The following is a 14,387-nucleotide window of genomic DNA, read 5'->3' as shown; positions in this document are numbered from 1 at the left end:
TTGGTTTGCTGTTGCAACAAAGCCAGAAGGACAGCTGAGCAGCTCCAGAGAGACAAGGAGTGTAAAAGGATGTCTGCATGCTAAAGTGAGCTCATTAACAGCTGAACAGCCACTGTGATTATACTGGAAGATAATTCTACATTTTCTAGCCAGACTTGCTTCCTGATATCAGTCTGGGGGGAAAAAAAAAATTGTATCTATATATATATGTTTTGTTAAATATGGATTTAGATATAGATTTATTTTATTGTTATCAGTAGGGGAAATAAGACCTATGGGGATTTAGCTCTTAACAAATATGGTTTTAATCAGACTGACATCAAAGGTGGAATCAGCCATGCATATTTGAGGGACATTTTCAGTGAGGAAGAGTGGCATCTGTAAAAGCAGATTTTCCCTGTGGCATTTAATGCCCACAGCTTGAGACAACACTTTCTGCTGGTATTGATTTCTAATCTGGTTGGAGCTGACCTTTCCCTGCACAGTCTGACACAGCGTTAAGGTCCAAACCAACACAGCCAAAGGCTTTGCAAACCTGCTGAGTGCAGGCAAACCCTGATGGCTCCAGGCTTCCTTACCTTAGTTGGGCTCCCTGTGGTGTTGGGCAGGGCAGGAGCTGCTAGGGACCAGGTTCTGAAGGTGTGAAAAAGAAAACAGTCATCTTGTCACCAGGGTCTGGCAAGGCTCCACCATGGTCAGGTGGTGTCCACAGTGGCTGACACCAGGATACATCCTCTAAATACATGTGAAATTGTAACTTAATTGGGCTGTGTTAAAAAAAAACCAAACAACTATGTAATTTTGAGTGGCTCATGCTAAGACATCATGTTATCAAGCTGACAAAGCAGTATTCTTCTCTTTAGGCCAGATCCCAAAGTAAACTTAAGCCAGTGGGCACATTGCCATGGACTTTAGAGGATCTGTGGTGGGTGAGGCCACATTTTGAACAGCATTCAATTTTGGACACCTTATGACCCCCAAGCCACTGAGAAGCTGGGAGGAGTTCAAAAGAAAATGGCAGTAACAGAGTTCAAGACAACTGGCATAGGAAGTAAGACTGAAGAGTTATTAAATTATTAATAGCTTGGCTAAGCAGTATCTCAACAGTCTTTGAAGCAGGGAGGCATAAAGGAAGGAGCAAAAGGTGGAGGGAAGCAATATCTCACAAGGTGACAGTGCCACAGCAGCCATGGTGATGTGAGGCTGCAAGAAGCCCATGTTTGAAGGCTGAGCCCAGCTGAGGGATGTCTCTGGCTGTCCCTGTCTGTCTCTGGCTGTCCCTGTCTCTGGCTGTCCCTGCCATCCACAACGCCCCACCACCTTAGGATCCCAAAAAGCAGTGGAAAGGGAAATGCAACTTCAAGAAAAAAGGGCAGAGGGTGAAGAGTGTGTGTACAGTCTTAACAGCATTATTCTTTACTGTAACAGCTAGATTTGGAGTAATGATGATTAAACTCTTAAAATTCCAGTGATGTTAACAATAAATTCTTGGCTTTACTTGATGAGCATGCCTTTTGTCCACAAATAAGATTTTGAGTGTAATGAGAGCCAGGGTGCAGCTTTGCAGATGGGCATGGGTCTTATTTTCTTGCAACACCACACGAAACTCTATGGCCTGCAATAGTCTGCTCAGACAGATACTCCTTCAGTGGAAGGTGATGAAGTCAGAACTGCTGGAGATGCTTCATGGGATGTTTAATGGTTCCAAGGACCCTGTAACTTGCCATCCTCTGGAAGACACCACAAGCAGTAGTAAGTTGTCCCCAAAACAGCAGGCTTTGGCACTCAGCCACATCTGAAAGAAACACCATTGGACTTTGCTAAGTTTATTTTTGCATTCAGTTTAGCAGTTTTTCATAGGAGTAATTTCCTGTGGATTCTCAGGAGGCAGCAGAGGAGTAGAGGGATCTGGCTCAGCTCATGGTGGGATCAGCAGCCCTTGGACACACAAGAGCAGGGCAGAAAAGCACAGACCAGCCAAGCCCTGAAGAGAGGCTGCTTTGCCTTTTCCACAGCCGTGATCATGTTGTGCTATCATAAATTCAGCACTGCACTTTTGCCAACACCCTCCCTTGCTCTTATTGCTTTCCCTGAGGCTGAAAACAGTGGGACCATCAGTTCAGTTCAACTCCAAGATGTTTTCACTGTTTTGCTTCCCTGAATTGCTCAGGCTGCAGATCAGATGTCTTTATTTCAAAGAATAACTATGCTCCCCAAGCTTGAAAAAATGCCAGTGTGTTTTCTTTTGTCAAACTGCAAAATACAGGAGAGAGGCAAATGAGAGGCACTGTTAGTGAAACACAGTGCAGCAAAGGAAAAAACACAACACCAAAACACACACACACACAAAATCACATCTCAAACTCTGAAGATAGAAAGCTGGATGCAAAGAGTGTTCCTTCACTGTGCTACACCGTCTGAGGGACTGGCATTCTCTTACATTCTAAATTTTTTCTTTCAGAAAATTTCCAGAAAAGAAATATTGCCCTCTCCATGAGAAAGGCAGAAAGCCTTACATGACTTTTTAATACAGAAGACAGCCTAGGGCCAAAGGCAAAGGTATAAACCTCATTTCTACCATGGAAGATGAACTTCCAATGCCAGCCTTAGCATATGACCCCCAGGTATAAGAGGGAGGGAACCCCCAGGATCCTACCCCAAATCTTGCTCCACCAGGATGGATTCTCCTCCCAGCTGCTGCAGTCTGTGCTGCATACAGGCTGAAATCATGGTGCTTGGAGAGGCAGCATCATGGAACCATCTGAAAGCATCAGACTGACCCCTGTCATGGTGGGCAGTGCTCCAGTGAGGCTGCAGACAGTGACCTGTCCCTCCTGCTATTCTCCATCACCACTACCACCTCCTGCACAGCCTCCAGGAGAGAGGAATCAGTGCCCTTATCACATGTAAACAAAGTTAATATTTTATTAACATTGACACTGAACTTCCAGTCAGTGCCAGGTGAACTTAGAGCAGTTCAAGCTGGTTTGGCATGTAAGGAGCCTGGGATAAAGCCAATCCTGGAGTGCCCAGCAGTCCTGGCACACAGGTCTGCTCAGGACAACATCTCTAAGGGCTAACATCTCAGCCTGGATCCAATCTTTTAAGCACAGTGCTCCAGAAGTGGCCTTCAAGCTTCATACTCAAGCTGCTAATTGTGTGAACCACGGAAAGAGGAAGGGGCTTCACCTCCCTCTTTGTACATATAACTCAGCCACCTCTGGTCACAGGAGTGTGAATCTTGCAAACATGCTCTCCATTGGTTTTCCTGGAGAGTGTTGGTCTCCCTGAGCCCAGGCTTTGTCTTGCTGGTGCCTTGGTCAGCAAGAGAGGAAAAGTGCAATGGATCCTAGGGCTGCCCACCACCATTCCTGGACTGTGCAGGAGGGGAAGCCAGGCCATGGTCTCACCTCCAGCCTTGTGCCACCCCAGGCTCCTGCCCAACCTCCCCTCTGTCCTGCATGACCTTCCCTCTCAGCCACCCTTCCCTCCGGTGGCCAGCCCAAGGTCAGTGATGCAGGCATTAGAAACCAGCCAAGGAAAGCAAACATTAGTCCCCCTTGGAGCAGCTCTGGGTACATTAAACACAACAAAAGGCTCCAGGTCAAGGGATTGGCACAGTCCTGGGGCCAAGGCTGGCTGCAATGGCCACAATGCCAGGGCATCACGGCAGAGATGGATGCTGATGGGCAGCCCTGCATGACTATAAAGCAAGAGGCAGCTTGGACAAGCAGCCCTCGTGTGATGCCATGAAGAGGTGCCCACTCGTCAGTATCAAGTGTCCTGACAAATTACTGCAGTGTCCAGAAACCCTTCAACAGTGCCCACAGAACAGCTATTGCTCCTGCCTCCACAAACCTCTTCAGACAGGCAGTGCTCATTTTCACTCATGAACAAACTTTCCAGGAGAATCCTAGATTTGTCACAGCTGCACATGGTTGCTGCCCATGGTTCAGCCATGCCAAGCATCCAGCAATTCAGCAGAAACACCATTACCAGTCAGCTTGTTTGCAAGGTGGTGGAAAATCCCCAGGGAAATTTCTACACTCAGAACTCTTGCACACAAGAAGGTGATGCTCTTGATGGCACTTCTCTCTTCGTGGTCTCTGTTGCTCCAAAGCAGAGGAGGGACAGGGGACAAGTCCATGAAGGTGACATGTCTTGGCAGCAGGTGGCCATATACACAGCATGCAGCACTCAGCCCACTGTCCCCTCCAGGCCCCTCATGCTGCCACTTTGGTCACACCAAAGATATAATTCTGAGCATTTTTCAGCAGAATTCATCCCTGTGCACAGAATGAGTGCTCATGGCCACTTCCCCCAAAGTGGTGGGAAGATGTTTGTACAGAGACCTCAGAAGCCACAAACCATAGGTGAAAAGCCAATCCTTCTCCATGGTCTGCCCAAAGCTCTACAAGGAAAGAAAAGGAAGATGATGTGTGGGTGGGTTTTGTGGTGGTTCACATGTGATTGCTGAGGTTCCAAAGGCCTGATGCAGAGCAGCCAGCAAGGGCTGGACAGGGCAGCTGTGCTGAGCTGGGGCAATACAAAAGCCCTCAGGGAGAGGAGCAGAGCTGCTCCAGGCTGGCACTGGGGTTCTCCATCCTTCTCCATCTCTCCATCCTGGCCAGGGCTGTAGGATCTCCAGTATCAGGTCATTCCTGTGACACTGAAGAGAGCACAGTGTACACTTGTTTCATGAATTCTGACAACACCCCTGGAACTGACAAATGCAGAAATGTAAAGTGTTGCCCTGTAAGAAAACTACTGCAGATTTTCAGCATGAGGTTCCCTCTTCTGGTTTGCATCCTGCTAATTAAAAATAGATTAGGATTACAGATGCATAGCATGTTCTCTGTGGGAAAGGATTTTTGGTAGGCATGTAGTCCAACACCCTCCCGGGCAGGACCAGCCCCATGGGTACAGCAGGCTGGGTAGGGTTGCACCCAGCTGGGGGTTAGTGTTTTTGAGGGTGGAGACTGCATGGCCTCTTGGGGCTCCTGTTCCTGCAGTGACCACCATCACGGAGAAAAAATTCTCATTCTTTTTTTCTATGGAGGCAGGCTGAGAGAATTGGAGAAGAGAAAAGGCTCCAGAGAGAGACCTTACAGTGGCCTTCCAGTACCTAATGAGGGTCTATAGGAAAGCTGGAAAGGGACTTTTTACAAGGACGTGCAGAGATAGGACAAGGGGTAATGGCCTTAAGAAGAAGGGCAGGTTTAGGTCAGATGCTCGCAAGAAATTATTTACTGTGAGGGTGGTGAGACACTGAAACAGGTTGCCCAGAGAAGCTGTGGGTGCCACATCCCTGGAAGTGTTCAAGACTGGGTTGGGTGGAGCTCTGAGCAACCTGGTCTAGTGAAAAGTGTTCCTGTCCATGGCAGGGGTGTGGAGCTAGGTAATGTTTAAGGTCCCTTCTCACCCAAACTTTTCTGTGATTCTATGATTCTGGCTTGACTGAGTTGAACTCTGCCCCAGCACCAGTGCTGCCCCTCAGGGACACCACTCCATATTGGTTACAGCTGGATGTCCACATCCTGAGTGCTGTGCTGTGCTCCCAGCTGCCATCCATCCCCATGGTCCTTCCCAAGGCAATGCACAGCTCCCCACCTGGCTGCTGTGCCACCAGCTCTGCTGATGCCAAACTGGTGACGTGGAATTGGAAAGCCTCCATGTTTGCCCACCAATCCACTTGTCTCACAGACTGGTGGATGTAGTGCACCCTTTATAAATCCCAACCACCCTGTCTTCCATCTGCTTGCAAAAAGCTTCTGAAAGTAGTTTCACACCTAACAAGTAATTACTTATTTTCTAAACATGCCCCCTGCAACACCCTAAGTCCCAACAAATGTTGTAGTGGAAGAACTGTATCTACTACTTGCAGGTTAACTGGAAAAAAAGGGGGGAAAGAAAGAAAACCCAGAGAGAAACAAGTTCTCCTTTGCTTTATCTGTCTGATAACAGCTATCACACAGTCTATTGCAAACCCCACGGCCATTTGGCAAAATGCGTAACTCTGCTGACCTGCTAAGGCAGTCAAGAGAAAGGAGAAGGGCATTTGATTGGAACAAACTTTCCCTTGCCAGCATTATCAACACCCTTCATAAAGAACTGTATCTGCAGCAGGTTGATAGTGGTGAGCAGGGGCTTTCATTGGCACAGGCAATCTTGGTGACCTTCAGCAGAGAAGGTATAAAACCCAGTCTTTTTCTTGAGTGACTCTCTGGGCACCATCTGAATTTCTTAACTTCCAAGGAGGACACATTTCTGGGAACTTTTTTGAGAAAATGGCAACTTTAAATGAAAAGAAGACCTGCAGCCAACGGATGGAAGATTTCCGTCGTTTTGTCTGGAATCCAGAAACAAAGCTCTTCATGGGAAGGTCCTTAATTAACTGGGGTAGGTTTTCATGTGCAAGATTCTTCTCTTCCTTCTGGTACATTTGAAAACTGGGGGGGGAGGGGGGGGAGGTGTCATCCTAATGAGTGGGACACAATGTAGATGTGTTGAAGACAGCAGTTCTCATATATGCTTCTAAGCCACTTTTTGGGTGGCCCTATGAGCTGGATCAAGTAGATCAAAACATTGATTCAAGTAGTTCCTGCAAATGTATGACTTCAAAGTGATTTTGAACCAAGTACTTCAAAAGGAGAAAAATTGGTCCTGGCCACAAAGAGAGCACTGCACTACCTAGTTCAAAGAATGAAATTCTGTCCTTATTCTTTTCCACAGTGTGGATCAGCCTCTACTACCTGGCTTTCTACGTGGTGATGTCAGGGCTGTTCGCTCTCTCCATTTATTCTTTAATGAGCACAATTAATCCATATGAGCCGGATTACCAAGACCAGCTGAAATCCCCAGGTACTGCCAAGGTCTCACAGAAGTTGTGTAGGACTGCGCTGGACTGAGAGGTGTTGGCAGAGTCCAGGGCTGAGGGGGGACCTATGCGGAATAAATCAGGTCAATTCTGCCCAAACAATCCCTGCAAAGTTTAATTTCTGCCTGAAAACATTTTCAGGCTTTAAAAAAAAATCTGGCACATTTTTTTAGGTATTGATACATGAATATACTTATATACTCATATATTTATGAATATATAATATGAACAAATAGTATATGCATTTATTTCATCATGCTATTGGGATGATCAGTGCCCACCTGCAGCAGGTCACCTCCTCTCCTCAAGGGCAGGGGTCAGTCCCTGGGGAAGTTCTTGGTTCTGCTCCAACCCCCAAAGCACCACAGAGGGCTTTGGGGTGCCCAGCAAGATGTAGAGGTGATGGGGTGAGCAGCCTTGGGTGGGTATTCCCACATTTACCAGTACCATGGGAAGTCCCTGAGAGAGCAGGAATACCTTGCCAGCAGGATGTGCTGTGCCAGTGATCAAGAAAGCAAAAATAAGAAAAAGACACGTGAGATTAGAAATAAAGATTTGTGGGGCATGAAAAGAGATGGGCAGATGATCAGAGATGATCAGTGCACACTGCTAAAACTTCACATCCCAATGGCTTGTTTTCACAATGAGAGGGGAAAAATACTTTTTAGAAGCTATAGCCCTAAAAATTATTCTGTCAGCTGCTTTTGTATTTTGAAGTTTCCACTCCCAGTGTTCAGTAAGTTTGGTATTTGCTGGCAAAATAATTCCTGTGACATATTCTATGTGGCTTTTATAAAAGCTGTTTCTCATGCTGCTGTATGAGCTGTTTCTTTAACCCGATCTGACTGTTATTGCTAAGAAGTCCTGGGGAAATCCGGCGCAATAGCTGAAACGATTTTACAAGCTGTTCTTATAACAGCATGAATATATGTGAACAGAAAATAATTCAGCAGCAGCACAGGCTTTAGGGTTTTGGTTGAACAGCTCACAGCTGAGGTGGTTTCTGTGCATGGTTAAATCCTCCCCAATGAGCCTGGAGGATCTACACTTTCAATGAGTTTTGATGCAGCAAAATTGCTACTATCAATTTAAATAAACAGATCTGTGCCTGGCACCTCTTCTCTGCTTTGTCTTCCCTTTTCTTCCTCATGAAGGAGTAACCTTAAGACCCAATGTTTATGGGGATAGAGGACTACAGATTTATTACAACGTATCTGACAACAAAACCTGGGAAGGTTTAGTGACAACTCTTCACAGTTATCTGACAGGTAAAAATGAAGTTTCTTGCATAATACTGAAAAAAGGTGCTGTCTTATGTCCCATACTAGGTCTGAGAACCTTAAGTCAGTGCTTCCATTTTACATTTGTCCTCAAATCAAAGATTTTGAGTGGAAAGTGCATCTTCTGAAAGGGATGAGCAAAGCACTTAATGAATCTATAAATCAAATGTACGTACACATCTATTAAAACCCAGGCTCTTCTTTAGGACTTTTACTTTGTTTAATCCTAAACAGCCTTAATAAAATAAACCAATAGAAAGTCTGAAGGAAGAGGGAGGACAAAAGGTCTTCAAAACTAGCCTCTTCTAAATTAATCTAATTAATTTGTCTGTGACTACAAACATCAAAGTGCCATAATAAATCTCATAAGGCTGTTGCCTGGTGTGATCAGGGAGTACAGTCAAAGTAGGTTATGTGCTCCATTTGCCTGTTCATATCTTAGCACATTTATATTCCAATTGAGCCCTAATGCTGTAATTCTTCATGTTTCTCACACACATCTTGAGAAAAATTATGTTTGAAATTGACTTTATATGGAGCTATCAACACAAACTGCCAGTCTTAATTCAATTCGATCTCTTTCCTTTTGCTTTGCTTGGATATTCTAAGAAAAACACAACAAAATTGAACCAAACCCCTAAACAGTTTAAACTTTCCTTGTTCCATCTAATGCCAACTTCATTAGAAGTGCAGTCTCCCATGACAGAATCTCCAGCCTGATGTTGGGATGTATAATTTGCATACAAAAAGCTTCAGAGGGGATTTTTTTTCTTTCTTCATTCACACATCTAGCATACACACCAGCTGCTCAGCATCTGAACATCAACTGCACCAATAACACATACTTCATCCAGGACACCTTTGATGGCCCAAATAAAACAAAACTATCCTGCAAATTCACCTCAGATATGCTTCAAAACTGCTCTGGCATCACAGATCCAACTTTTGGATTTCCAGAAGGAAAACCCTGTTTTATTATAAGAATGAATAGGGTAAGTACAAGTTCAAGGTGCTCAGCATGAAAAAGTTAAGAGTAGCTTGATTCTCCACTGGGGAGCTGCTGTGTCTGCTGCCATGGGTTCTAAATTCCTGTTTGTACTGGGAAAATCATGTGCTTTTCCCTGACAGACCTCTGGGGTTACCAGGGAAATCCTGAAACTTTTTCACCACCCCTAGGAAAGTAACACAGGGCAGTGATCTCTGAACTGACTCTCTACAGCTTTGCTTTCATTTACTTTGGTTTAGTTATCATCTCCATAGGGTTCTAATCCCACAAAACAGCACCAGAAGAGTTTCCTCCTGCAATACCACAGCCCTGTGCCTTCAGCTAAGGCATCAGGATGTGACAGTAACTGATGCAGTTTCAGAGAGGTGATATCTTATTCCTCCAGGCAGCAAAGAAAATCTTTAGAAGAACCTACAACACCAAAATTCAAACCTGGCAGGTATTTTTCTCAGGGAAAACCACCAACACACTTTTTTGGAGAGCAATAAAGGGAATTTTTAATACTTTAATTTTTTTTCAGGACATAGACAAACGCAATAAGCAGTTTATTTATATTGTAAAGTTCTGAGCCTTCTGATTCAGTTTCGGTAGCAAGTGAAGAACTCAAATTCCCCTCCAGTTTCTGAGAGACAAAATCACTGCATTTTTGGTTTGGCTTGCACCTCAGGCATTTTCAAAAATCTGTGCAAGCCCTAACTGAGAAGGGAGCTGTGCCCCTGGTTCTGGCAGGTGAGACAGGCTTTTTCAAAAAATTCTTTCTTCACTGAGACTGGCACCAGCCCCAGCAGGGTAAAGACACATAGATAGTGACCAAGGGGCTTCACCTCCTTTCACCTTTGCTGCTGCAGGATGCAATCCCCCGACTGGTTTTGTAGGATTAAACCAGCCCAAGGGTTTTTCTGCCCAAACCAGGATTTTCTAAGAAGGATATGGCCAAAAGCATGGAGATTCAGCTTTTCCTTTAATGCCCCACAATTGAGTGTTTTAAGAGACCCCTGGCTGCCTGGGCATCAGCAAGGGCAAATGGTATGGGTGGGTAAATGAGCTGGACTTGGAGGAAGTGCAGTGCTACTTGCTCTGGCCAGGCTAGAGCCCATCTGCAGTGTCCATCCCAGATAACGTCAAGTCCTGCTTCCCAAATATCCAGCAAAAACAGTTTTTCACCCAGATATATGAGACAATTTATTTGAGAGAGTCTTACACAGGAACACATTAAGCATCCTTTCAAGCTTAGTTCTCAAGTAATTATTTGTGCAATTTTTATCTCAAAACAATTTCCAAGATAACCAAATCTGTGTTTTCTTTTTCAGATTATCAAGTTTTTCCCTGGCAATGGCACTGCACCAAGGGTGAACTGCACATATGTGGTAAGGATATGAGGTCTGAGTCTCACACATTTCAAGCACTGCAGCTCTGAGAGCAAGAAAGTGCAGTTGTGACCAGAAAAAATACCCTTGCAGCTCTGCAAATCAGATCCCAAATACTTGGAATATTCTCAGTTCTGTGCAAGTTCTTGCACCAGCAGACATGCTGAGGAAAAAACCTAAGCCTGCTTTATTTTAAATCACCTGAAATATTATATTTTCATGCTGCAGAGGACATTTGCTGTTTGCTTTCAGCTCCCTGTAGTGACATGCCTCAGCACAGCTCCTCAGGCTCTCTGCACATCTCAGCAGGTCCAACTCACTGAATTCCCAATTGCTATCAAAGGACATTTGCCTGCTTTTCTTGGCAATAGTAACAGCATGAGATTCCCACTTTTATTTGAAAAATGAGACTGGTGCTAAACAGCCTGCTGGACTTGAGCTTTAACACATGCTTAGCAGCCCTAAGACGCTTGCTTCAGGCTGGCCAATGATTTCCTCACCAACAGAGCTTCTTCCTCTCTCGTTTTACAAACAGGGTGAGGAGTCTCACCCGCTGGAGGTTGACTACTACCCCGTGAATGGCACCTTCAACCTGCACTACTTCCCCTACTATGGCAAAAAGGCTCAGGTGGGTGCTTCTGTATTTAACTTTTCTTCTTTCTTTTTGTGTAAGGTGAAACATACAGAGCATCTCTGCAATCCCGTGAGAACTGGGGAGACCATTTTTTAAGATTTCATTTTTAAACTGGTAGCGTAAAATTAAAGTCTTTTCTTTTTATTTCGCCTCCTAGCCCAGCTACAGCAATCCTTTGGTAGCTGTGAAATTTCTCAACATTACGAGGAATGTAGAACTTAAAATAGTGTGCAAAATCATTGGAGCTGGAATTACCTTTGATAATGTACACGATCCCTATGAAGGAAAAGTGGAATTTAAATTGAAAATTGAAGACTGAGCAGCAACAGAGACACTTCTGAAAAATGTATGAAGAGTAAACTTAACTATTCTCACATTCATCTGTATTTATTTTCTCACTATGGTTCCCATATAAATTACAGTGCACAGAGACATTTATTACAGCAAGATGACCCATGGAGCTAAAATCAAGATCCCACTCTCATGTGTGAAGATGAGGATTATCTCTGTATATAGCTTGATATTTCATGGCTACTGTATGCTGCTGCCTTCATGCAAATATTTGTACAAAACAAGTTTCCCCCAAAGGCTGCAGCTGTGCCTTCAAAGAACATAACTATAGACTCAAACCATCATTTTCAATCACTTTTCATACATCATAAATAATTGATGTATGATACTAAATCTTGGTCATTGAGAAATAATTAGATAGCTTGAAAAGGAACTCAATGGTCTGAAATACTAGCAAGTAATTAAATTTTCAATCTCTCTTGTATAGGATGTATAAAAGTGTATTAAAATTATCTGTATCCCAATGCATTGGCTTTTTGCACTAGTCAGCTGAGTCAGATTTTTTTAGTTGACAAATCAATGACCACAAAAGAAGCAAACTTGCAATCTCCCCTCTAGCTTACAGCTTTCACTGTACCACTTACCTCTATGTATATAACCTAATAAAAATGACTGGTAAGACTGTAACATCCGGTTACATCCAGGAAAGTGTTAATTTAACTAAAGGTTGTAATTCGTTTGGGGTTTTTGTTTGCTTGGCATTTTGTTGTTTTGTGTTTGTTGTTTTCATGATGGTTTTATTTGTTTTATCCAGTAGAATAGCCCTGTGTTGCAATGATGAGTTTTGGGTTACTTGGAGTAATGTGAAAGATGCTGAAATAACACTAAAGTTTAAAGTGAATCTAAAATTTGAGAAACCTAACTTTATCCCATATAATACAAAGAGACAAGATTGCTGTGTCTGTATAGTGTGTTTATGTTACCTGAAGTCCAGGATGCTCCAGCCAGAGAATAAACACGGCACACAAAAAAGAGATCTTCAAGAGCAGAAATCGTTTTACACCTTCACTGCCTGGACATTTTAGAAAGCAAGATGTAAAAGATCACATCCTGTACTACAGCAACATTCAGCCAGCCAGCTTGTAGACAGAATCCAGCTGGAGGGGAATATTTCCTCTTCAAAACACAAATTATATTTGAGCCTTTCCTTTCTTAGAAAAAGTCTGCATTTCAAAAACAGTAAGAAAATGCTTTTTCATATAAAAACTTTTTTCCCCCTGGCCTTTCCTGTTTCAAATTCTACAGTGGGGCTATGCCTGTCTTCTAAGAGGCAATAAAAACCAAGTTTATACCCTTGTTGGAACACAGGTCTCCTCCTGTGCATCTTTCTAAAATAACGTGGAAAACAATAGAATACTTTTGATAACAAAATAGCAACTCATGTTCAAGGTTGGTTCTATGTAGCCTACAAACAGAACATTCAAATCTTTCCAAGAAAACCAAGAACCTTTCCCTTGATGCTCCAACATGGGCAGACTATCTGCTTGACTGTATTTAGCATCTGCAAAGCCAGGCAATCCAGTGGCACAAAATCACACTCCAGTTAGCCCTACAACCACAGCACAAATAAAGAAAGAAAGGAAAGACTGAAGCTTCCCTGTGTTGACCAAACGATGATGCTTTCTGACTTCAAAAGAAAGGCCCACCAGATCTGGTTCTTTGTGTACAAAGATTGTCAGCCCGAAGTTAAATGTTTCTTGAACTTTTAGCCATCTGAGATTCCTCTTTCTTTACTGAAATCAGGAATAGTAACAACAAAGAGCAAAGTTTGTGGCTAGCACAGCTGAAGCAGAAAAGTGTATTTATCTGTGTGTAGTTAGTATAACTTGCCCAAACCCAAATGCAAGCACACTTAAATAGCAGAAAACCCATCATGCAAATACTTTGTAACACTAATTACTGCATGGCACAGCCCACCATTACATACAAGAATGTCATCTAGTGAGTACAGCTGCATTTTGGAGACACCCAGTTGACAGAAGTTACAAGACAAAGACCAAAATAAGTACATGGGAAAGGAAACTTGCAGGGCATCCTGCCCAAGTGATGAGAAACATGACTGGCAAAACCTAAACAAGCTAAAAAGCAGCTGAGTCCAGGGGGAGGAGGGCAAGCAGCAGCAACCACCAGCAACGACAGTGAAGAAATGAAGACAGACATTTCCTCTAAGAGCTCTCCAGCCTCATCACCTTCACCCTGGAGATTGAGAGGACCTCAGCCACCAGTGCCAGCTGTACAGCAGCAGCTGCAAGTTACTCTGTAGTCACAGAAATTTAGTGTTATAGACCAACAAGCATTATAGACTAACAGCTGTATACACATAGCAATAATAATTATTGCTATGCAGGAGCTAACATTAGTACGAAGTGTGTAAAGGAATTAATTCAACAGCTTTGTTTTCAAATTTGAAACTGGCAACATTAATCAGTCTTTTAACCACTTTCACCACATGACTCCAATTCCTTGGGAGAGACATACACATGCAATCAGGAATATATGTAGATATATACATATGTATATCTAGGGATATCTAGGTATATTCATATACACAGGTTACACATAAATTCAGCTGCAATATTAGCAATATTTAATTAGACCAAACAATATATAAAAGAAGTCAGGCTACATGGGAAACTGAAGCAGCAGATACAAGAATAAATTGCAAGCAAATGCGAATTTCTGAATTTAGTTAGATGCTGATCAGCTAGGATGGGGATGGGTGGTTAGTGATGCCTCTGGAGCAGCGCAGGAGCCAGGCACAGTATGAGAGGAGAACACACAGTGGCTCTCAGTGCCAGACCCTCTGCCCTTTTTTCCTACCAGCTGTGCAACAGCAAGGTTAACCAGAAGGAAAGCATAATAGGCCAGAAGA

At 43.6% G+C, this 14,387-nt stretch overlaps 1 protein-coding gene across 3 annotated transcripts; it reads left to right on the top strand.

The window, feature by feature from the left end:
- Nucleotides 1-6,127: 6,127 nt before the first annotated feature.
- ATP4B (ATPase H+/K+ transporting subunit beta) lies at nucleotides 6,128-12,363 on the top strand. 3 transcript variants are annotated; one of them, XM_085053490.1, is made up of 7 exons: nucleotides 6,129-6,399; nucleotides 6,733-6,861; nucleotides 8,032-8,145; nucleotides 8,950-9,149; nucleotides 10,474-10,530; nucleotides 11,066-11,158; nucleotides 11,322-12,363. In XM_085053490.1, exons 1-7 carry the CDS (start codon nucleotides 6,288-6,290, stop codon nucleotides 11,481-11,483), a joined length of 867 nt encoding a protein of 288 aa, XP_084909616.1. In that variant the 5' UTR covers nucleotides 6,129-6,287; the 3' UTR covers nucleotides 11,484-12,363. The 3 variants fall into 3 exon arrangements, with proteins under 3 accessions (XP_084909635.1, XP_084909626.1, XP_084909616.1); XM_085053509.1 differs by lacking the exon at nucleotides 6,733-6,861 and having other exon boundaries at nucleotides 6,128-6,399; XM_085053500.1 differs by lacking the exon at nucleotides 8,032-8,145 and having other exon boundaries at nucleotides 6,128-6,399.
- The last annotated feature ends 2,024 nt before the right edge of the window (nucleotides 12,364-14,387 follow it).

Source organism: Lichenostomus cassidix, chromosome 1 (assembly GCF_008360975.1).
Source record: "Lichenostomus cassidix isolate B80296 chromosome 1, HeHo_3.0, whole genome shotgun sequence".
Lineage (NCBI taxonomy): Eukaryota > Metazoa > Chordata > Aves > Passeriformes > Meliphagidae > Lichenostomus > Lichenostomus cassidix.
This window is presented reverse-complemented; position numbering and strand designations above follow the sequence as displayed.